Raw genomic sequence first — 25,365 nt, forward strand, 5'->3', positions numbered from 1 at the left:
CTCATGTTTGGAAGCCAGGCCCCTCCAAGGAGGCACCATGGGCCTGGGGAGCACCACAGCCGTGGTGTYGCTGTGGCCGCTGCCACGCTGACAGGGTCACTGATGGACCCCCTGCTACCCTCCATTCCTGGCTCYGAGGAGGCACCATGGGCCTGGGGAGCRCATGCCACGGCCGTGGTGTCTCTGTGGCTAATGGYGCTGCTGCCACACTGACACCGTCACTGATGGACCCCCTGCTACCCTCCATTCCTGGCTCCGAGGAGGCACCATGGGCCTGGGGAGCRCATGCCACRGCCGTGGTGTCTCTGTGGCTAATGGCGCTGCTGCCACACTGACACCGTCACTGATGGACCCCCTGCTACCCTCCATTCCTGGCCCGCCTCCTCTTCCCGCCTCAGTGAGGGCACCGCAAGAAGACACCCCCCACACAGGCTCCCCCTGTGAGGGCTGCCTGAGGGCAAGGGGGGGACAGGCAGGCACAGGAGGACCGGCAGACACCCCGCAACAGTGTTATGTGGGACAGGCAGGCACCACACAACAGTGCTATGAGGAACAGGCAGACACCCCGCAACAGCGCTACAGGGGGACAGGCAGACACCCCCACAACAGTGTTATGGGGGACAGGCAGGCACCCCRCAACAGCACTACRGGGGACAGGCAGGCACCCCGCAACAGYGCTACRGGGGGACAGGCAGRCACCCCAACWGTACTACAGGRGAACAGGCAGACACCCCCACAACAGTGCTACGGGGGGACAGGCAGACACCCCAACAGTACTACAGGAGAACAGGCAGACACCCCCACAACAGCGCTACGGGGGGACAGGCAGGCACTCCACAACAGTGCTATGGGGGACAGGCAGGCAGCCCCCGAAGAGTGCTACGGGGGRACAGGCARACACCCCCACAACAGTGTTATGGGGGACAGGCAGACACCCCCACAACAGCRCTATGGGAGGACAGACACCCCCACAACAGCGCTACGGGGGGACAGACAGACACCCCCGCAACAGCGGCTCCCGCCAAGGCCTCCTCCCCACAGTACCACAGTGGTGACCACGCTCCGTCTGCAACAATCCAAGTCTTCCATGAATCCTGACTACTGCACTTCCAAAGCCACTTCCATCCCTGGCGGCTAGCGCCAAGCCCTCCTCCTAAGCCCTCTCCCTCACCTGCCTTCACTCCACAGCAAGCTGGCCCACGCTGGTGCCTTTCCCTCAAGAGGAAAGGCAGAGAAAAGTCACCCAGCCCAGGGGCTTCGCTCTGCTCTGCTCCTTGCACCAGCAGCTCCCTGCTCCTCTCTGCCTGGTTACCTCTTGTGCTTCTGCAGTGACTCACTTTACACAGGTGCCACACACCACAAGACCTGTCCGAGCTTTATTTGCTTCTTTTCTCCACTTGAGCATAGCTAATTTCAACCACAGTTTGCCTGGAAACCTAATCAGTTTACAGGCAACAACTGTGAAGAGCAAAATTTCATCAAATTGCTGTATTTATTCTTTCTTTCAAGAGGCGTGGAGCAAAAATAAGGGCTGAGGAGGCAGGGTAGAAAGACAGACTCCAGCATCTCTGTGCAATTCCACAGAGTGAAAAACTAAACATTTTATACTGCTTATCCAATGTCATGACTATAATGCTTTYCTCCTTTGACTTCACCTAAGCAGTCTAAAACTAAACCTTGAACTAAAAAAAATGAAGTTGACATCTGACTATTGCAAAAATAGAATAACACAGACTAGCGAGGAACTTCCAGTGCTTTTTATATTGCTTTCTTACAGATGATGCACATACTGCTGAATTCTCAAAGGCTGCTTCCAAAGATGCCCTCCTCTCCCTCCTTGCCTTTAAAAGCCCAGGTGCCCTGTACTCCATTCGCACATCAGGCACAGCCACTAGTGTGGTTATTCGCCCGCACTTCCCCAAAGAGCCCTGGATTTTGTGAAAACACCCAGTGCTTTACTCCATGGAAAAATAAGTAAATAAATCCACCGCCTCATTATATGGACAGCATAGGGTGTCCCACTGAGTCAGTTACAAGTTGGATATCCAGATTTACATCATAATGGCTCTTTCAAGCCATTATATTGTCAACCTTTATGGAACCTTGCATAGCAAGAAAGAATACGATTCATCAAAGTAAATTATTCTTGCTGCCTCTAATCTCGGTGGGAAGGAAGACTGTCTGCACCAGTTTGTCTTCTCTCTTCCCACAGTTTTGCACTGGAGGCGTTGTGGGCACTAGGAGATGCAGCTTCTTATGTGGTGCCCATTTTGGTTCAGAATTAAGGAAAGTCGCAGTGTATAAAACATTCACTGCTCCCCTTCTGGAGAGGGAAAATATTAAATAAATGCAAAAGGAAAAGATGTGCAAATTTGCTGCACATGGCTTGAAGCTGCTGCAAAAGCCATCCCACTGAAAAGCTCTCAAGTGGAATTATGAAAATTGCATGGAAGAAACCTGGACACTCCAAAAMCAGCTTTAGTTTAACTAAAGCAGTCAGACAACAGACTGAAACCCCCAGCATGGGTCCAAATGGAAGCACACGCAAGATTTGATACAGATTCAAAGCAGCTGATAGAGGGGCTTACCAAACTTGGACATCATGGTATCTGGTTGCTCCACATTTAACCCAGAAATTAATTTAAGGTAATAGAGCTGCATTACATTTGTTACAGGCAGAGTAAGTACAAAAAATAGGTAAACAGCTTGTAGATGATCTACAAGAAATTACTCTTCTGTGTGAGCTCTAGCTGCCCACTTTTCACTAGACTGTATGGGAAAATTTATTTTTAAGACATGCTCTCACTTTCCCCAGCCTATCTGCTTTTATTTTAATTCTTGGGTGACAACTTGTTCCCTTTAAATTACTTCACTTCAGCAATTCCAGTGTGTTCCCCTTCCACAGCACGGGAGTGATGATTTTGTGGTGTTTTTTGTCCACAAAAATAGATGTGTGAATGTCTAAAAGCTGTGTGTGAAAATAATCATATTATCCAAATTTGAAATTCATGGATGAATATATGTGCCTTGGGCGATATATGCTTATTCAGGTAAGGACAGGAGCAATACCCTGTGACTGAACAACCAGAACTAAGCAATACAGTTAGATTTTAGGACATCTGGTATCAAATACTGCAACAAACTGTGCTTGTTGTCTGGAGGAAACTGCAGCCTGCTTTAAGGAAGATTTTTGAAATGGATATTCCATTGGTAGAAAGGATAAAATTCACCAGATGAAAAATTATTTACCAGTTTTCCACTGGTTTCCACTTGTTGCCATAGTAATCTGCCCTGTGTCGAGCATCTGCTCCACAAAACACTGCGATACCTTTTCTAGCTCCTCCAYGTCTGCTAGTTATGGCAATTCTTGCTTCCTTATTCCCTTTTCCTTTGGATGGTGAAGAACTCTCCCTCCCTCCCTGCCCAGCCCAGCTCTGCTGAGATCATGAATAATGTATTGACTGTCCCYCCCAAGGGGCTCCAGGCTCAGCTCAATGGCTTGTTTCAGCCACAAAACAAAGCCTCGCTCTTGAGGCAATTTCAAKATATAATTTCCCTTGGCCTGTGCCTCTGACCCACCTCTTTAGCATGCAAATGCATTCTAATATCACTGTTGCACTAACAACTGCAGTGCAAAGAGCAAACAAACGCAGATGTTTACAGTGAGGCTACAGGGTAGTTTCCAGCACAAGTCAGCCTACATTTATTGTATTTAATCAAACAATTAGGCTCCTACGATGCTCATTTCAAAAACAGGGAGCAGGGCGGGAAATGGCTGAATGGAAACTGCTCAGCACTGCTTGGGAAACTTTGCCTATGAAATTCAGCTCGGGAGAAAATGTACGATGAAAAAATAGGTTTGTTTGCTTATAAAGAGATCATTTGCTCAACTGAAGTGAAATGTGCTCTTCTCACGGTAAAGCCCAAGCACAGTGAAAAGAACATCCATCAATATTGGACAGAGCGAATATTTTCACTTCATAAGTTAAGGCAGATAGCAGCTTCCTTTGCAGCCATTTCTGTTGTGGGAATGGAATGACTCAAGTTTTCATCTGAAATTTCTGTGGTAATAAAAAGAACCCGCTGGAATTTGAAAAATATATTCTTCTGCTCATTCATCTGGCACAAAAATGGCGGGTTTTGCTAGCCCAATGCTTGAAGTTGAAAAAGAAAAGCACGAGACAGATAACAAAACAGCATTTGGAAGACTCTTCTGCCTCGTTTTGGCTGAATTGCACCATTATTAAGTGGTTGCTGATCCACTGAAATGGTTTGGTGTAAAGCAAAGTAATATACTCTGCTGCTTGTGTAAACCGGATTGAAACAAAGATCTTTTAAACATGTTCTCCACTGGGGCCGTGAGCCCCATTCATACTCACTTGTTGAGAACATCTGGACCTCATCTGGATATTGTCTACCTTGGGTTATAGTTASAGGCTTGTTCGCTCTGACCAGCTCCTGCTCTGCTCCACGAGTTCACAAATCAGCCCCTCTTGGAAGAGAGACAGGCTGTGCCAAAGTTACCCCTATCTCCTGTCTTAATAAACAGAGAGCTCATTAATACAAGACTTCATACAACAGTGAGGCTGCTCTAAGCTAAGAGAGAGCTCATAAAGATGACAGCATCTAAACAAAATTACTGTAAACATCTGCCTTGGTTCTGACCTCATCTACAGTAACTATTCATGAAGCCAATTGCAAAAAGATCTGTGGTGAACTATAAGATTTCTCTACCTTATTTACCCATTTTTTATATGAAGAGGAAAGACTTTACCTTCCAGTGAAGGACTTACTGTGTCCCGGATTTATAACATATCCTTTCTGAGGTTTATTAGCACTGCTAAAAGTGGAAAAGTGGAAGAGAAGCTGCTGCACACATTAATTATTCCAACACTACCAAAACTCTGGACTTTCAGCACATTTTAAAGCAGACTAAACAAAATTAGCAGGGAATTACCCGTGTTAAGATGAGGAGCCGCTCTCCCTCTGACATTCAATACAGAATTTAGCTGTTTGGCTACTAGCCACCCTGATGGTTTTTCTTCCTTCTGCTTTCTAATGCTTATTATTGCTTAATCACAAACACAGCTGTTTCTTCTTTCTTCCAGGCGCTCTCGGTGGTTTCAGATACACTATGGCCTCTGTGTATGCCTTCCCAATTAAAAACACATTCAAATTTGGCCCCCAAAGGAAGCTCTGACCACCACAGTTTCAAGACGGATTTTGCTTGCTAGTGGCCATCAGAAAAGCTTTTAAATGCACTATGCTTGCCTTTGCAGCAGACAGACTAGAAATTGCTTTCTTCAGGACCTGTTGCAGTGTCTGGACAATCTATCTTTCTAAGAAACCAGCTGAAAAGATGTTTACAGAGGCTGATACAGCCCGAGGACGGAYGAAGATTTAAATAAAAACCAATCAATGCTTCTGACAAATGGAAAACCATTCAACAGCCATAGCAGTGGAAGATTCTGCTTTACGTGTGCATTTCTGGGAGGCTGCAGGGTGCCAGGTTTCCTGATGAGAATTACCAGGCACGCCAGCATCAAACCCTCTCCTGCGCCCGCTACTGCCAGGCACCCTACGGAGAGGYCTCTCTCTGTAGACTTTTCAGACCTGAAATATCTGACAAGGTGGAACCTGGAGTCACACACATATGTTGCAGCAGGAAATAAAACCTCTCCCAGATGTATTTTTTTGCTGCTACATTTAACTGCATGTGATCCCTGAGCCACATTCTTATCAACGAAGCGAGGCTCCTGGGAGCWGGGTCCTACTCAGGACCACATTGGCCCCTATGAAGCTGCAGGAGGGAAGGAGGCCACCAAAATGTGCACAGCTTGGGTGCTGCACTCTGTCCAGTCGACCCCCCCCAGCCCCTGGCTTCTCTTGCTCACATCCTGGCTACGGCAGCAGGAGGCAGTGAGTAGGATGGGCTGCTTTGCTGACCTCTAGACTGAAACAGCCCTTGTCTCCTGGCCTGTAGCGTTTAATGTCTCCATCAGCTCTGCGGTGTGGGTCGGTGGTGGCTCGCTGGTGGTGAATCTCTTGCTCCTCTCCACGATCTCGTTTGAGCTGCCACTCCATCTGATCTCTCAGTTTGGACTGTTAGGTGCATGGGCGGTTTAGAACAGAAAAACAAAAAAGGACAGGAGGGAATAAAGAAAACAAAAAATGGGTAAGGTAGACGACTGAAAAACTACAAGACAAAGAAAAGCGTGAACAGAAAAACCAACTTAAATACAGTGGCATAAGAAAGTGAAGAGAACAAAACCAAAATGAGGATGAGCAAAATGATGGGCTGAAACATCTGAAAAGCAAAAAAGAGAAAGAGAGGAAAAAAGAATGCAAACACTGGTTATGAGGCGCATGCAATGAGGATGCATGAGTCAAACCAACAGCAAGCATACAAGTCATGAAGGATACGGCGGGGTGCAAGGCTCTTCCTTCCTTACTTGTGCTGTGCAGAAAAGCCCTCTCCACGTGGGGCGGCCGTGGCGGCCTGGGCACGGGCCCGTGGGCCAGGCTTTGGGGAGGGCAGTCCTTGGTGGGCTGCGGCGCGTCGCACTCGCTGCTCCCTTAGGGGAGTGAGCTGCAAGCAGGCTTGTCAAAACACACACCGCTTAGGAAACTGCTCGGGGTGGGTCCTTTTGGCAAGGCTTTTGAGAGCACGCCTGGCCCTTTCGAGAGAGAGCATAATAAAGACCTCTGCACATTTCTCAGCAAGGCTGCTAAAATTATTTTCATTACTAAATATATATATATATTTTAATTAATCTCTTCTTTCATGTGGAAACGCTGCTGTTAGGAGTAGAAAAGGACACAGATCTCTACAGCACCGGTGGATTAGCCTTTTCGCCATGAGGAACCGCCTCTGAATCAAAGGAGTTGTGCAAACAAACCAAAGGAAAACCTGGAAAGTGCTCGTTTAACAGTGTGCACGCTCATACACCGCAGGTCTGAAATCATAACGAAGCAGCCGGGAGGAAAATCAGCTCTAGGGCAGCAGTGCCAGCAAGAAAGAGAAACGAGAGGAGAGAAAAGGCAGAAGAAAGGCCGACTTACCTGGAAGTCAGTTATCAGCTCCTTCCCCAGGTTACCGATAGGAGAGTCTCGGGACATGGACGTCATCGTGGAGAGGAAACTGGAAGACTCAGTGAGATGGGGAAGAGGGGACAGGTCCTCCATCTGCTCCTTAAGGCCCTCCCCGATGTGGTCGACCTTCTCCAAGAAGGTCTGCAGCTCCYTGCGGAAAGCCTTCATCCGGGAGTTGACGGTGTCCAGGAGCTCCGGCTCGCGTCTCTCGCYGCCCCTCTCTCCCTCTCCGCTTTTGAAGCCCTGCTCCGTGGAGGGGCTGCTGGCTACGTGCACCTTGGCCTCGTAGACCAGGCTGTCCGTGTCGGCGATGAGGCGCTCCACCGTCCTCTCGAGCCGCTCCGCCTCGCGCCTGATGCTCAGCAAGGACTCCGTGTCCTCCTTCACCCGCAGGAGCTCGGGGGAGCACAGCTCGCTCACCTCGGAGGGCTTCCCGCTCCCGAAGCCCGAAGTCTTCTCGTAGACTTCCTCCGAGTCGCTTTCGCCCCCGATGGGCCCCTCTCTCTTGGGCTGGGGCGGGCGACCCTCTTCGCCGTCGCTTTCCTTCTTCCCGGCGTCGCTGTCGGCGTCGCTGTCTCTGGGGCTGGAGGTGCGCAGGCCCAGGTGCGAGGCCAGGTCGTAGCGCTGCACGTTGGACATGAGGACCCTGTTCTCGTACTGGAGCTTCATCACCTTCCCGCTCAGCTCGTTGATTTGCAGCCGGGCCGATTTCAGCTCCTCTTGCAGGGGCCCGCCRCCGCCGCCCTTGGAAGCCGTGTCCTCCAGCCAGCCRGGCTCCTGGCCCGGCTCGAACTTGAACTTGCTCAGCTCGTTTGTGAGCTGCTTGTTATGATCCTCGATCTCGGAGATCGACCGCCTCAACAGCTCTGCCTCCTCTTCCACGAACTGCAGGTGACGGCGCAGCTCCGTGGCCGACTCCACAGAGTCGCCGTACGGCGAGGTAGGAATGCTTGAAATGTGGTCCCGGCTAAGACACTCCTTTTCATACTGGCACCGCATGTCCTCCATCTCAGCCTTAATCCCYCTGTTCTCCACCTCCAGTTCCACTATTTTTCTGCCCAGTATGTTGGCTTCCTCTTCCACCAGCTTCAAGCGAAGCTTCAGCTCAGCCTCCCTGGTGCTGGGTGGGCCGCCGGCCTCCCCAGTCGGCAGGGGACTGTCCACATCTCCATAGATGGACTTGTATTTCTGAAGCTCCTGTTCCAGTTCATCCTTTTCCCTCCCCAACTTGGCCATCTTCTTGCGCATCAGCGCCGCTTCCTCTTTGGCAAATTGCAGCTGGCACTTCAAGTCAGCACTGTCCTCCTGCCAAGCACAACCCACCCCGACACACCAAACAAAAGTTAATATGACAATAAATGCGCAATCCGCTCTCACCATTCCCAAATCTTCCCTCCCTTCTCCACCCTCTGAGCTGCATGAGCAGGGAGACAGAGCTGCGCAGGTCCCACCACCAACACATCCAATGGCTTGGTCCAGCTTCAGCTGGAAAAGTAGCTGGAACAGAGCTAGAGAAAGGTCAGTGTGCCAGAACAAGTGCTCCCTACGGCAAGGGTGCCAGCACAGGGCACTTAATACACGGTATCCCCAAGTATGGAGCCAGTTTTGTGGAAAACACACAGTAYTCAAGGGGAAGGGTGCCAAGATTTGCTTGCGTTGTCTTTTTCATTTACTTTAAAGACACCATTGGTCATTTTTAGTATCATGAAACAGAGCCTAACTAGTCAAATGAGGTTGCTCATCACAATCCCAAATCTTGGGCTTCCTAAGCTAAGAAAGACAACCCAGTCTGCTCGGCCACATGGTTGCTCTGAAGAGAGAAGCAGCACAAGCTACGCCCTTGAATTACAGGATCTCCATTCCACAACACTGTGAGAGAAAGAGCTCAAGTGTCAAACTGGCTCTGTTGGAATAGGCAGCCCTGCTGCTGTCACTGTGGCCAACACTCTTTAGGATGGAAGACGGCGAGATCTCTCCCTCTACGGACAACCGTTTAGAAGGGAGACTACTGAGAACAAACTCTTTAAGCCACAGTTACATCCAAAGCTGTCCCAAGCAAAAACCTGTATTTTTTGGTGGGAACCAGCCTACTAGCTGGGAGAGTTTGATCTATTTYGGGGCCAGTGCTGGGAATTCTAAATTACGGAAGCGGCCGCTCCCGGGTGCATTGTGCTGACATGAGAGACAAGGTTAAGTAAATTCTAAGCTGATGAACAATTTCTTTGCATGAATCACTTTCATGAATTGTCATGGAGATACAGGCACTTGGCCTCAGAAGAGACACATTTATCAGCATTAGCGGCATAATGGCAGGCAGCCTTTGAAAGAGGATCTCCCGAGACAGTAGATTTCATCACTGCTGTGAGGCCATGTGGACATAGGCCCAATTATCTATAGAAACCTCCTTTCAGCCTCTGTAGCACCATTGTCCTCCACAAGCACCATTTTGTTACAGTTCCTAGGAACAGCAACCAAATCAGGAGAAAACAGGACTGATTTTACTTGTTCACCCAGATCAGGCAATTAAAAAAAAAAATAGATTTATAAAACTAATTAAAGCTCAGCAGTCTGAGGAAATGATTTAATTTCTAAAGCACACATCTTTCCATGTTGCTAATGGTGCCTTTTATGTTATCAAGATGAATCTCCCTCTACCCTGTTTACACATATACTAATTGTGTCTTAATTTTAGTTAATAACACCTAAATAGGCACAGAATTAATTGGCGGTGCATTTTTGAGCTCGCTCAGCTTTGCTACTGGTTTTGCTTATAGCAGGTTGTGGCTTTAGAATATGAGGTAGTCCAAAAGTGATCCATGTATGTAAGGAACACAGAACAGGTAAACAATAACCAAAATAGCTGCTAGTTGTCAGGCATCTCAGTGGTAACCAGGAGTAGCTGCAATCTGTTGAGTAACGAAGACCCTGGTCTTCATGTTTCTGGCAACAATAATGTGATTTTCAAAGTACAATCCAGAAACATATAACCCATTGAAATCAGAGTCTTGATAGGAGGGGCCTTTCTTCCCCCCTCATCTCTTTTTCACATATTCACACTCCCTTTTCACAATCTGACAGCAAATATATTTGCAAGTTGCTTTTCTCTTTATTAACTACAAATTGCAAATTCAGTGGCTAATTAAAACCCGGCAAAACTCAGTGCAGCTCCCACYGAAGTCACTCTGAACTTTAGTTGCTCTAGGTGGGTAAGACTATAAGATTAAAACATCGTCTTTGACCAGGGCTGCACAATATACACACTTCTCTTTTCTTCTGTCATTTATCACCACTGCTGCAGGTTTCACTCATAAGGAAACACACRCAGTGTCAGGGAAGTTAAATCCACATCAGTGCTGAAATTCTGACCTCGCAGGCGGGTCCATTTGCTCCACTTTCTCCTTTTATCTGAGAACAGCCCAGAAAAAGAATTGCATTTTCCATATTCCCATTTCCTTTGCAATCCAGGGTCCTTCACCAYGTTTGTTGGCCGCCTTTGGCTGCAAGAGCCTGGCAAGCCAGTGACTGCCTGATTTCCTGCACCGCGTGTCTTGAGACAGTTGCATTCACACACACACTCAGAGGTTGCAAGGGACAAGCCTGCTCGCACGCCTCCTCCTCGGGGTGAGCCCTAGGGATACCTGGAGGATACTCCAGCAGCCCTAGGGATACTSTTCTGCCTGGAGGAGCTCACAGGGGAATCCCGGCCTGATGCTGGCGGGATTTCAGCTTAGAGGGATAGGAGACACCAGGTCACACTCAAGACAYGTGGCAGCTTTCGAGGAAGCTGCAGGACGTCACTGGATGAGGCCCCTGCTGCTTTGGTCCAGCATCGTTGTGTTCCACAAACCCAACGTGTCTGTGGGRTCAGGAGGCATTAGAGCAGAACAGCGCAGTTAACTCACTTGAAATGAAGTTAATGCTCATCTTATAATGGCACCACTTTATTGCTACTTTTTGTGGGGAAAAAAAWYMMCYTTTTTTTTTTTTTATTTTTCACAAGAGCTGAGACAAACAAGTTTGGKTTTTTTTTTCTTTTTTACATTAAACCTTTAAACAAACACAAGCCTCATACAAAATGACAGAGCTGATGGATGTTAATCTCACCTACTAAATATGGATCCTGTTTGGAAAGGTGAGAAAGCTGGAGATCTTCCCTGCTTCTCTGTCAGGGAACTGTGGCTACTGAAAAGCTCATCCCCTTGGCAGCTTTTCCAAAGGAAAAGAGCATCCAGGAGAGCTTATCAGCAACATCTARGCATGCCACAAAGATAGGGCTCTGACCCTCATGCATATTTCCCTCTGAAACYTTGTGTACAAGAAATATCAGCATTTTCTTGATCAGTCAAAGTCAAGTAGAGACAACAAGACGGTAAGACACCTATATGGGCTTTGAAATATAAGGCACACTGAGGAAAGGGAAATCACAGAAATTAAAAATAATTCATTGTTAGTTAAACCACAGATGGAAAGGAAGGGGRAAAAAAAAAAGAYGAAAGGTGGAGTTTGTGCATCACACAGGAGGGAGAAGGGGCTGGGATGTCAGGGGCTGAGCTCTGGTACCGGCCTAACTGTGTTTCACATCCTGCATAGGGACACCTTCCTGAAARGTGTATATATGGAAGACTATACACAAAGGAAAAAAACAGAGACTGTGCAAAAAGGTTCTATCATTAGTGCTGCTAGTCATTGGCTTTCAAAGATCCTGAAGAATAAATGGGAGTTAATGATACTGAGAGTGAATATTTGCATGCAATAGCCCCACAGCTCCACATAGCACTTCAGAGGGATGTTAATGGAGAAAAAGGCAGAAAGAAAAAGAAACAGAACCTTCCCTAAAGAGCCTATGGCATAATTTAGGCAAATGTAGAACGCGGCCATAAAGAAATGAAAGWGCAACTTAAATTCATTATGCCACACAAACGATGCGACAGGAATGAGGAGCTGATCAAAAACTCCCGTGGATGATATTTCTTTTTCGGCAAGGAGACACAAAGAGAGATAGAGCCCGACACCATCTCTCGCCCCGCCACCGGCTGGAGGGAGGGCGCTGCAGGCACCGGCCCGCGCAGCGGCAGCGGCAGCGCGGCGGGCGCCGCTCCCGAGCGCCCGGCTGCCGCCAGCACTCCTACCTTGCGCTGGAGAGGCACTTTTCTCTGTGTTTTGCCTGGCGCCTGGCTTTTCCCAAGAAGCTCCGCTTTGCCATTCTGCTGAATAAAAACTTTTTTTCCTCAATAATACCGGAGGCGGAGAGGCGCTAACAAGAATTCTGTCTTCACATCGCTTCTGAGACAATTGGTTTTGCAGATATTTAACCAAGGTGCCCTGCAATGGGTGTGATGTTCCAGCTAATCTTCATGAGGAGCTCTCAGGAAATAAAACAGCGGCTTTGCCATATATTATTTGGAAGCAGGCAGGTGAAATTCTCTTGAAGAAAATTCAAGAGGCACCTTGCTCAGCGCTGCCCCAAAGGTCTTCATTCACTAACACAAACCCTGCACTTGCTGGAGTTGCTGTGCAAATGTTTTCTTTTKCCCTGGGTAGTTTGAAGGATCCCATTCTCCTGCTGCACGGCTGACCCAGGGCTACTCAGCTAATCTTCCCAAGTCATTCCTGAGGCTTTCCAAGGCAAACTATGGCTGCTTTTAATGTCTGGGTTTGGCAGGAGGAAGCAAGCACAAGGATTCCATCCTCTCTCTGCTTGTCCCTATATCGAGAGCAGGGAGGAGGGAAGGGAGCGCTGCCCACCGAGCCCAGGGCCCACGTGCCCCCTGCCCACCGCCCCGTTCACTGCCCCCGGCAGGCGCAATGGTTCCAATGACGTTTTAATCACAAATTGAAACTTAATTACAAACCAATGGATCTTAAGAGCTGGAAATCTCGGCCGTGTACGCCAAGGCGGGCGGGGAGGAGGTGCCATCTTGTTTTAATGAAGACACCATGGTGCCATCTTGTATTAATGAAGACAGCATGTCGCACTCGGCCTCCTTCACCGTGAGGTGAAGCCCTATGCCCAGCTCCCTGTGTGCCAGGAGCAACAGTAGGGATGTTGGGAAAGGCTCAGCTGCTGCYGTCGGCACAAAAAGCGGTGGGAACCGGGCAGGCCGCTCTCCTGCCGTGGGCCAGACAGCTCCGTAGAGCCAGGATATCAATAAAATTGGTGTCCAGAGGGAGACGGAGCGGATAGTTGGGGTGCTAAAGGGAGTGGGTGGCTGGTTCTCCCTGGTGCTCACACACATGGGGCGCTGCTCCCGTGGGTGAACTGAGCTTGCTGCTAAGGCCCTCATTAGCCCAGGATCTTTGGCACCATGTACAAATTCAGTTGGTCCCTGAGCTGTGATCCAATTACTCTGCGAGACAAGGTGATTTTCCCTGCCCGTAGGAAGCCTGCAGCCTGAACCTCCTGATGCAAGTACAAGGAACTTGAGAAGCAGCACGGCTGAGGGATCAAATTTGTGCCCTAAATTGCTTCTACATTAGCTCTGGAAGGTCTGAGCAAACTAAGGTCTGATTGCACTCTAGTTAATGTGTCTGATGGTCCTATAATTACCCGTAAAAAGAAATTCTGTGTTTTATTTTGCTCATAATCAAATGTTCTTGCAAAACATACCTGGATAAATGTCTTTTTTTCTTTGTGAATTTCTCTGCTGCCTCTTCTCTTCAGGGAACTCTGAAACAGAAGCAAAGTTGCGTTATYGATACCCTAAGTACAAAGTCTGCCAGCCTGAGATCACCATTATAAAGTAAATTGAGGAGAATGGGATGATATTCTCCTGCATAGATGGTGATTCAGTTGTCTGTATTAATCCCAAAACGGAAGAGATGATTGGAGTCTTTTCTGTGAATTTTTCAGTGCACAAAATATCCACCCTAGAAAAGGATCAAAATTAGTTAAAAGTTCACAGAGGGAAAATTCCTCTTTTATTCCCCTCTGGCCCACTGCAATTTGGGGGCAAACTTTCTTTACGAACAGGGCAATGATTTATACTTGATGAATTCAGGGCAGAAGTCCAAGAATGCTATTCCCAGTGGGTGTGAAAAACATTTGGGAAACCTCAGAGAGAAGCAACATAGAAAAAGGGAAGGTCAAGAATGTTTAAGCCATGTGGCATTACATTACAGGTTAATCCTTGCTGGCAAACACACTGAGGCGCCCAGATAAGGACCAAGTACAAAAACATTCTCCCTATATTTCTGAATTTATTTTACAAATTAGATAAGATTGGTTTTGCAAATCTTGCAGATACTTCTTTTTCACAAATCTTTTTATCACTTTATAAGTAACTTTTCAACTTTTCTGCCAACTCCGAATTCCTTTCACAGTGGTTTAYTCCACCGTCGTCTCCCACCGCCTGCAGTGATTTGCAGCACGTTTGCACCGAGAAGGCATTCTGCGTGTTTATCACTTCAACAAGCAACACAGCAGACTTCAGCAAACTTCCAGAGGAAATATTAATTTTTCAGTCCCTATAGGCAGACAAAGCCTGATGGATGACACTCCCCTAACGATCAATCCCAGACCACGGCCTCTTGCCTTTACTCCAAGATTATGGCAACCTCTATTGATATTTGCTGCACGAGGGCCGGCGCACCCGGTCCGGGGCCGGCTGCAGCCTCTGCCAGGCTAAATCCTGCTCTCAGCAGCCAACGTTAACCTCGTGCTGCCCGCTGCGCTTACGCGACTTATCTGGCATTTACTGAGACCAGACTTATCTGGCATAACTGAGAAYGGAATCTCCTCCTCCTGAGCCCAGTCTGAAGAAGCTGGTGCAGCAAAAGGTCTGCAAAACAGGAGCTGCTGCAAGGAGGGAGAGGCATCCTGCTCCTCAGCTCCGTCCYCTCTCAGCTGCCATCCAAAACCGGGATGGCAGCTTGGAGCAGGCCACGCAAGGCGAACAAAATGCATGGAAGCTCTCCATGGTTTTGTGGCTTTTCCTGACTATTACTGTAGGCTTCTTTTGGCTACAGAACGACTACAAATTATAATTATGGCACACTAAGACAAATCTCTCCTTCTGCTCTTTGTTACACACAGTTAAGTGGTTAAAAGCCATTTACACACAGCACCATATGCGCAAGACTTCCTACGGTTTATTTTTGTTAATCTGCTCCCTACTTTAATCCAGCGATTTCCTATAACTAATRAAGCTCAGTAAGAGAAATGTTTTTTCTCAGTAAGRCTTTTTTCTTTTTTTTTCTGGGTACTGAAACAGTTTAATGAAAAACGATTTTTAAATACTGAAAACATTATCTGAAAACCCGTTACACAAGCTTAGCCAGGATAAACAGAGTTACTGTGTTTTCCYTTTTTTTTTTCCCTCAGCACAGCGCTGCTCTGGAGACAGATGTGTGACTGGAAGCAGTGAATGGATCACAGCAGCATCACGTCCCGGTGGGCAGGATGGGTCTCTGCAACTCAGGAGCTACCTGTCCYAGCCCTGATACTCACAACTTCGCCCTGTGACTTCACATGACAGGAACTCGAGCAAGAGGATGCTGGTTAGTTACTGCATTTCATTTGCAAGCTCTGGGAGTCGGGGCTGAGATTACCAGCTTCTGTGGCACCTCCAAGCACTACTGCAACAAATCACCAATCCCTGTGTCAAATCCTGACACCCCTTTTGTTCTGATGCAGGCAAAAATTACATTTAGAAACACACACCCTGAGAAACTAGGTGGTAAAAACACACGTGTAGAAAGTAATAAAGCCTTTGCTCGATTATAAGAAATAACAGAAGATAAAATTTAGGTAACAGAAACAGATGAGAAAAATAACAAGTAGGGATCTGGCTTTGCGAGTTGTTAGGCACCACTCCTAACACAGGTACAGGATTTCACAGGTACAAACTAACCTAATGCAAAGATAGGGCCTCACTTTAAACACCTTCATACCGCCCTATTTGCTTGGTGTGAGAACAACCTGCTGATGTGCTCGGCTGGAAGACTGCTCCGCATTTCCATGATGTAGAGATTCAGCTTCTGTTCTCCTTAGGGAGAGAATGCAAGATCTTTGGGGCTGCCTTACTGAGCAAGTATCAGTGGATTATAGATGAAAACCACCCACATGTCAGTGTAGGGCATGGCATGACCACGAGGGGCTATCAGGCTCATGAGCTCGGTGACCTCCTCTATGTGAGAGGGACGCCTCCATTTTATCACTGGGGGACCAGGTTACTCTTGCGTGTGAAACACCAGCCAACACTGCTGGTTTTTTGTCAGCACCACAAAAAGAAGCAGGGGACCTGACATGAGGCTTGCAACCCGAGCAAGAACAGCAGAAGGAGATTGCCAAGGTGGGAAATTGTAAATAGCAGTCAACACACTGGGATATTGAGGAAGACATTGAATGAAGTGTGAGTTAAGAGCAGTCATAAATGTGAACACATGGTATGTCCCAAGTTTTCATACTGTGTGGCAAAGATGAGACTAGAGGTGCCAAAAGGAGGCACCTCCTCCTTTGGAGAAAGAATTAGAGTGGAGAAAGAATTAGAAAAAAAGAAAAGAGGAGAGAAGCAGCTGCTAATAGCTGCCAGCCTGTCTTTTTATTCACTGCTACTAGTAACAGCAAGTCCTTTTGGATGCAGTTGGGCATCTGCAGGCAGGTGTGGGCTTGATACCATATGYGAATCAAACTGAACCTGCAAAATGAAGGAGTCAGCATTGAAGTGACCATGTCTGCAGCTTAAGAACAGCATGGCTGGCTCTGAAAATCGGGCTGTGACGGCAGCTGCTGCTGCTRCGGCGCGCGAGGGTTTGCACACAGGCATCATTGCGGCCTCTGAACTGCAGGAGCAACGTTGCAAGCGCAGCGGCTGCATGCGACTGACGGCTGGCAAGTGGATTGTCATCACAGTTATGGCTCATATTTGTTAGGAAGTACTGACTGGGAGAGAAGCTGACATTACTTTAAAAACAAAAGCAAAAAAAAAAAAAAATGCAAGAGTGACCAAAAACGCTTGCTGCAGATACACCAGTTGTTTAAACGGGCTGCTTTCAGATAGCTACTGCGTCTAAGGCAAACAGTTCCAGAGCTGCACAACGGCATTTCACAGCAAAAATCAACTTCTTGATGGCTGCTAAGCACCCCCAAAGGACAAAAAGTCTTTCCAAAAGTCTTGATTCAAAACTTGGAACYAAAAAGTCTTTCCAACAGTTTTACTCCAATACAGTAGTGGTTCCAATGACAGTAGGTCCGCTTGGCATGGGAGGGCAGGAGAAGAAACCCAGGTCCCCTTGTATSCGCTGCTCGGGAAGCTGCTTATCCCCCCGTGATGGGACGCAGCATTCRCTCACAGGCTCCCTCATTCAGGGGCACCTCCTAGGAAGTGTTTTCCTGGCACTGGTGTGGGACAGCGTGGGAAGGTCCTGGCAGAGTATGGCAAAGCCAGAAGATCTCCTTGCTCCTTCACTGGCAAACTCCCCCTCCACGCACATGCAGCTCCAGGGACATTAGCAACAATTTCCTCCTTTTTTCCCCTCAACTTTTTGCACATTCAACCYGCACAGCCCAGCACTGGCTGGGTGCAAGGGGCCTCTGTAGAGCCCCCTCCCAGGCTCCTCAATAAAGTCAAATCCTTTTGTGCAAAGATCCGTCGCTCTCGTGCCACTCACAAAGAAGCTCTTTTTAACAAACACCRTGCTAGAACAGCATGAAGCAGATGTGCTGCTCAGGAGGGAGAAAAGACTCGTGGCTCTTGGCTACCGCACTGCCCCTCTCTGCAAACCACTTGCTGCTGCTGACACCCACCTATGTGGGGAAAAGGAAGCACTTCCCATTGCTGCAGCAACATCTCTCCTAATGGCAGGATGTCCCTTCCCAAAGCCAAGGGACAGGGAGTGCCCCTGGATGACCACCGAAGTGCTCTTTTGGCCCCACACGATGCCTCTGCGCTGTGATGGCTGCAGCTCCTTCCTGGCTGCAGCTCCTTCTGTGTGGACTCCCGCCCGTACTCATGGGATGCTTAATGGGACTGGGAAGCACAATGAAATCCTAATTGCTTCTCAATTGCTGCAGGCCCTTGAAAGAGGTATCTCACCAAGCCCGATAAAGCCGCCTTTGACGCAAGCGATTTCTATCTGCTCTCATTCCCACGTGTGCCTCATTTACCAGAAGCCTCGAAATGCCGCGATATTCATCACTCACACGACCCAGCAAAGTCAGCCCTGTCTGAAGCGTGGACCCAGCAAAGCCAGCCACGTCTGAAGCACCCCAAGCATTACTGCTCAGGGGCAAAGCTCTCCCCAAGTGAAAAAGCAGCAGCAAAGACCACTTGCTTTCAGCACTGGCTTACATTTCCCTAACGCTTCATTACTCTGTTGTGCAAGGATCATGAATAGGGGCTTTGGAGCCACCACGTCTGGGCTTTTTTTGCCCCTTGCAGCTCACACAGAGCCCCAGTCGTCTCTCCCGCCTTCACAGTGCCCTTCGTGTGTGCACAGACACTGCATCCCTACCACTTAGATGGATATTTACCACCTAGCTGGGTATTTACAGGCAGGGGGATCCAACAGGGGTGGAACGGGCTGTGGGGAAGGAAGGTGCAGGTTACTCCTGCTTTCCGAGGGTCTTCAAGCAGGGCCTGCAGCTCCTGTCAGATGGGGGCAGGAGACAGTGGGGCTTGGGTGGTGTTTGCTCATCACAGGAGAGCATTTCATTTCACCTCGTATTTGGGCAGTGGAGGCTGGCAAGGGGACCTTAAAGCAATGCAATCCTTTTCATTAATGTAATAATCGCCCTTACAGCAATAACTGGTAAACAATTACAGCATGGAGATGGAGTAGCTGCTATTAATGTAAYAACTGAGGGACTGCAAGGGGCAGCCAAGATCCTAAGCGCTAACTCGTGTTATCTCTGTGCTTTCGACCAAATACTTCATCTATGTTTTAAGTCTAGTAAAATGGATTTTAAACAGTCCCCGTAAGTGACACTGTGTTAAGCCACATGTCCAAATTCATGCTGTGTGTTGTGATATATAAAGAAAATGATGACATTCTGAGACCAGACGGCCCTTTCTTTGGTTCCTCCGCAGGTGAAGCAAGCCAGAAGCAGCCCCGTTTCTCCCCCCTCCCRCTAAACCCGGAGCTGACGGGTCCTTTCCAAGCCTTTCATCCCGTGCCGCTCCTAAACGTGAGCTTTAAATGAGCTTGGAACTGCAGGACAGAGACCATGAAAGYGGTGCCGTGAGTGGAGCGGCCCAGGCTCGGCCTGCCCGTAGGGATGGGGCCTTGCGGCCTACCCGGCAGCGCGTGCACGGTGYGGGCAAGGCTGCGACCCGCGGGCTCCTTCCCCACCTCAACCTGACCTTCACACGTGGCCCTACTCACGTGTTACCCACCAGTGACACCAGCTGATCCTGCTGGGTGCCTTCCTGATTTCGTCCCCCCTCTCAGACATTAACCATCAGTAACCATCCTGATGGCTGCATCCTGATGCAGCTAATTGTGCAGACACCAGCCAGAAGTCCTTGGGAATGAAAGATGACGAACGGCAATCATCTTATCCCATAAATAGGGGGACAGCCCAGGAGCACATTGAGCTCTCCTTGTGTGGCAGTGGGCTGCACGCCAGGGTCTCCCCTTGAGCAGGGAGGCCTCTCAAGGATACTCCTTGGGGCTGAGAGATCCCTTCCATAACAGACTGGCAAGTGACTACAGTGTGCTCTCCTTCTGAGCTTGTAAACTTTATTTTGTAACTGCACACAAAATCCTGTAGCCATAAACCGTTGACCAGGTCTGGGACTAGGAYTGGATCCAGCCGCACCCWGACGCCTCTCAGAAGGAGCTTGGAAAGCAAGGGGCTCCAGTCTGAACCTCGTGACTCAACGGGAGGGTATCCTTGATAATTCCGTGCATTATCTTGAACCTCCATGCAGTAAATAATAAGAGACCTTGCCACAGAATCTCACAAAATCATTGCCCATATCAATAAAACGTATTACTGTTTCTTTCACATGAGCGAAGTGCATTTTGTCACTCAGCTCCCCACATTCATTCCGTGACAAAGACTTGCAAGGCCTTATAAACGCTTTTTTTTYCCCCCTTCTTTTCTCTCCYGTGAAGGCAAGTCCCATGAAACAAGGGGTTTCATGGTGCAGCTGCTCTGCCATCAGCGTCACTTCAACCGGTGTCGCTCAACGCAGGCAATGCAATGTGCATGGAGGCAGGAGGTGAAACGCTCCCCTCTCCGCTTGYGCTGGCAAATGCTTTAAATCCTAAATCTTTTCACAAGGAATGGCACCAAACGCAGCGCTGCTGTGTCAGTGGCGCCTCAGCTGGCAGCTGGTGATGGGCAGAGGCCAGGGCTGGGTTTTATGGAACTGGCCTGCCCGACAGGTAGTGTTCAGAAGGGATTCGGAGTTTACATTCCCGAGGGAAGACAAAACAGAGCGTTCAATGCCAATCAATGCACACACATTTCGAGGCTTCCTGCAGTGCAGCCACTCTACCGTGGGCATAAATGGAAATTCTCAGCAGAAGACTAAGGCAGTCATATATATGTATAAATATGTGCTTATATATATGCTTAGGAACATGTCACTGTTCTCCAGCTGCTCACAGAGAGGAAGAGCCCTTTGCTTTTCCTGTTGGGGAGCACACAGAATTTTTTTTCCTAGAGCAGACACGAGCATGTTTGATCTCCCWTGGATTAGATCAACTTGCTGTTTCTGTAAAGCATTAAATGAAAYTCTAAAGAAGCAGAGAGATTAAAGGTCAACCGAGATGATCCTCGATGAACGTGCCCTAGATAGTCTTTGTAATCCTTGGTTGCCCWTCTATTATTTCACAGTCGTAAGGGAACTGTCCTCTGACTAGAGGTTTCTGTTCTTCACACTAGTAGAATAAAAAGATGAGAAATCCACACTAGTCGCTGGTGACATTTCTGCACCTCGTATAATCTCTCCCTGTAACACACATTCCCATACATCATTCAGCGCATATCACAATTTACAGATAAGTGGTGTGTCACCCCAAAGACATCCATATTCAGCAAGCCACGGGAGCCACAGTTCAAGTACAGATAAATTCAGTTCTGGCACAGGGTCAAGGCTATCGACTTGTGTGAAAGCAATTCAAGCCAGAGTTAGCATTTGTAATTAAGAAGCAGTGAAGCACGGGCCAAGGCGAGCGCAGGCGACAAGGAGCAGAGGCAGCTTCTGCTCTAGTCCACATGGCTCCAGGGGGAGCAGATTTAATGGCACTGGGATTCCTTGGTTACTCACAGGGTAGCAAAGTGTTAGCTTGTGGGTSCAGTTTCAGCTGAAAATGGTCAGTAGGGGAAGAAATTATTCGTTAGGAAAGCCAGGATAGCTGCAAATGCTCTACTTAGTAAAGCTGGTCTATGAAAGTGTGTCAGGGAGTAATGCTGACAAAAACTCTATGAGATGAATATAGCTGCACAAGGACACACGTGGGAAGAAGTATGACAAGCCCATGCAGGAACATCTTCCTATAAGAAACAAAAATCCATGTGCACAAAAATGTTATGAAAGTGGTCCTGGATGCAGACAGCAAAGTAATTCTGCATGAAGCATTTTCCAAGGATGCCCTAACATGAGCAGGTTCCAAGCTTATCCACCRTTATTCCTCCTGGAGGAATAACCCAAAGCAATGGTCTTTACTCAAGCAACTGGCTGGTTATCGAGATTCATGTCTACAGGAGTTGGACTATCCCTTTTATGTGAAGTTCAYAGCTTTACTCTGCTATCTGCTTCATCTTCTTGCTCTATTTTACTCCTGTACTTCTGTTTAGTCCCAGTGATAATATCCGAATTTCATCACTTCTCTTGAGCATTTACTCTATGTTTTCAGCAGTCCTAATAGGAGAGAATCTCTCCTCTCTGACAATTTATCCTGCTCTTTTTGTACCTGTTTGTATTTTTAATAATTAAGTAGATGCAAGAAGCCTAAAACATGTTACGGATGCACAACTTTTTAATCCTATTGCTGTGCCCTATTCTAGTGTCCAACTCTGGATTTTGCTGCTGCAAATCCAATCTCTAATGCAGAATTAAAGAGAGAACAAGGAAGCAGCTCTACAGACTTCACAAGCCTCTGGAAGCTGATGGCAACGGGGGTGTCCTAAGGTTGGAACCACAGTCCAAAATGCACAAATTGAGCTTATCGATCAATAAGAGCTTATTGATCCCGTTTGCACGGGTTGTTGCTGTCGCTGCATGGTAAAGCCGAGGCCCCTGAAGCTGATACGAGATTCACCTTCTGAAATACAATTTCCTGACATTAACTCASAAGTCCTTCTAATCTCTGGGTCCTTGACATGCCGAAGTACATCAGAGCAGGGACCTCCTGACGCATTTTGTATCCAGTCTGTCTACTGAGAAGAATCTCTTCATGTGCAGAAAGCATCGCAAAATGCTCGGGAAGAATAAAATTGCAATGAAATGAACCTGCTGGCCACTGTAGGCTGTGAAAATATCCCGGGGAAGTACCTTTTATTATCCTTATTGACATTAAAAAAAAAGAATGGAAGGAAGCACTTTTACTATAAATCACCAGGATTTAATCATATACACATGAGTAAACGCCAGGTATTGCCAGCCAGCATCATTGCTCTTATGTTTCACTGAGGATCCTGTAGATCCTGCTGCTCTAGCAAAACCAAACAAAAGGAAAAAATCCCAAACCATTCAGCTAAACAGCCTTTCTCTACCACTGGTCAGGGCAACTGATCCCGGGGGGGSTGTTCCCACCCAGCAATAACAAACTTCTCACTATATTCTAAACTAAAAGTGTCTGTCTGCACCAGTGGATCACTTTGTGACCCTGTGCACGGCAGCTAACAGTGGAATAGGATTTACCCTGGCTTGGGCACAGGAGATTAATGATGGTGAATAACACGTACGTGTGCGAGTGAAGAGAGACAGCCCCGTGAAAGGGCTGTCACGGACCTGCAGGGGTTCTCAACATCAGTATTTCTCAGGTGACATCTATGACGATGATAAATTAATACATCTCTTTTAATTAAGACACTTATGAAAGCTGCTTCTTTTTAATATACCACTGCTTTTACTTTCTTTATGTGTCCTAAGCCAACTGGATGGAGCAGACCCTTCCAGGCCCACTCTTTCTTTGCCCGACCTCGGAGGATGGTACAGCAGGAAGGCTAAGGCCTTCCTTAGCACACGAGCACCTACTTTTCTAATTTCAACTCTTTTTAACGACTCTTAAGAGAAATCTACTGATGAAGGAACTGCACAATTTGGCCCCTCGCAAAGGCTAGTAAGTTGTGGCATTTCCAAGCAGTCCCCTTTTAAAAATATGACCTCCTTCAAGTATTTCAGGTAGGGCACCCACAAAATGCCGCTGTGCAGGCACAAGTCAATCTGCTTGCAGTGAGAGATTTTGCTCAGATCCACAGCTACGAGGAGCCACAGGACGGTACTGTACAAAGARAAGAAATTGTGTACAAGAAATTGTACTGTACAAGAAATTGTGCTGTGCTGCTTGGGAGCTCTGTACACAGGATGCCGCTGACGCAGTCACACTGGGTTTGCATTTTATTCCAGTAAAATTCCTACGGGTGCTAAAGCAGGGTCACTGGAGCCCAGGACACCTGGGCTCACACTCGGCCCTGTGAGCGACAAGGAAGGGGAATAAAACTGCTTTATGGGACTGATCTTCAAATGCAGCTGCTGATTAGGGATGAAAATTTTAAGGGATAGCAGTTTTTTAAGGTGCATCTTAAGAACAGATGCATTTCTCTTCTGTTTCTAGAAACCTTGATGTGTTTTATTTTGCTTTGAAAAACTTGAAGTCTTAAGGATTTTCCAAGATCCAGGCAAACTTTGAGGTCCTAATAGGTTATTGGGAGGTAGAAAAGTTCATAAAAACAGAGACAGGTAGTAACTGGTCTTGACCAAAGCATTGCTCATTTCTCATTTCTTTTTATCCCTGCCCTGCCACTACAGGCTCCTGGGAGGAAGCACTGGGCTCAGGCTGCAGCTTCTGGAGAGGCAGGAACAGGGAAAAAGCCAGGAGGAGCCCAGCACACACAGGTATCCAGGCCTTTCAGCAGGGAGAACTGCACTGGAGAGGCCAGTGATGTGCACTGGGACAAGGCAGCAGTCACTGAGCTGTCCTGCCCCACGGGCTACCTCCCCTCACCCCTCTTAGTGCCAGGAAACCTTCGACTCACCGCCCCAAATAACCCCTGGCTTCATTATTTTCATTATATAATGCAGATGGCTTCATTATTTTCTCTTCCTCTTGCACATAACCCAAGTAAGAATGTCTAGAGTATTTTCATTTACACAGGAAAACTTGAGAAAGCTGCTTGTGCTTTAAAGGAAACCAAGGAATTTCAAGAAAAACTTGATCCAGAGTACAGCAAAACTCTAATTGAGATAATTATTTCTAATGACTTGGAACCGAAACTCCTTTGGATGAGCCCTCTTCTGATCCCGCCTATTCATTTCCCTGTCAGTGTAAAAATGGCAGGTCTCAGCCAAAGAGTTTACCTTTCTAATGAAAACTCAGACAGAAGCTTCTTGCAACCTTAAATTCTGCGAGGCGTAGGTAAAACTCCAACCCACTCTAATTCCACTTGAAAATTCCTCACCCTTAATAATATTCTGACTGGTAAAAAAAATGGTTTTTTTACCTTGCTTTTAGGCACTGAGCTCTTGTCAGCAGTACTTATGCTCTGTAGTACTTGGTGCTACGACACCAGTAATGACTTGCAGATGCTGCAAGATGAATTAAGTAGGGTCCACATTCCCTTCAAATGGGGATTTTCTTGAAAAAGGCATTTTTTGAACACCATTCAGCACTACTGACACATGAAATAAAAAATTCACTATCCCCAAGTAAGGCAACAAAAAAAGAAAAACAAAAAAAGCAAAGCAAAAAAAAGGCAAGCCAGCCCAAATTCAACAACCCATTCCATTCCTGCAAGGCAAGGAAAGGCCAGGCTCGCAGCGCATCCCAAGGCAGGGAGTCATCCCGCCGACCTCCCTGCAGCCGGATGGCAGAACGTCAGCCCGGTGCCCGGCAGGCCCCATTTTTAAGCACCCTTATCAGGCCTCATGTGCCTTCTCTGTAGGAGAGCCTTTGCCCCAGCCCTCCTTTTTCTTCTCTTTAGGCACTTCTTTCTCTCTGACTTCGGTTGTTTTCCCTAGTAAGGGTGCATTTAAGGCAGCTCTTGAGCATGACTCTACAGTTTCTGCAAGGAACCCTAGGCGCTGAGCCCAGGGTAGGGAGCCAAGGGAATGGGAAAGACTTCTAAAACTTTGCAATTACTGACTGCAAAAGCATGCTGAA

General features: G+C 47.7%; 1 protein-coding gene across 1 annotated transcript in view; it reads right to left on the minus strand.

Annotated features, from left to right (window-relative positions):
* MTCL1 (microtubule crosslinking factor 1) overlaps positions 1-25,365 on the minus strand; it is a 96,873-nt gene that overhangs the window by 35,848 nt on the left and 35,660 nt on the right. Inside the window, exons 4-6 of the mRNA XM_026035501.1 lie at positions 13,700-13,759; positions 7,063-8,397; positions 5,947-6,102 (exon numbers count right to left, since the gene is read on the minus strand). Coding sequence (XP_025891286.1) covers positions 5,947-6,102; positions 7,063-8,397; positions 13,700-13,759 — 1,551 coding nt within the window. The remainder of the gene's footprint in view (positions 1-5,946; positions 6,103-7,062; positions 8,398-13,699; positions 13,760-25,365) is intronic.

The sequence above is a fragment of the Nothoprocta perdicaria genome, unplaced genomic scaffold (assembly GCF_003342845.1).
Source record: "Nothoprocta perdicaria isolate Ctin4 unplaced genomic scaffold, notPer1 scaffold_16, whole genome shotgun sequence".
Lineage (NCBI taxonomy): Eukaryota > Metazoa > Chordata > Aves > Tinamiformes > Tinamidae > Nothoprocta > Nothoprocta perdicaria.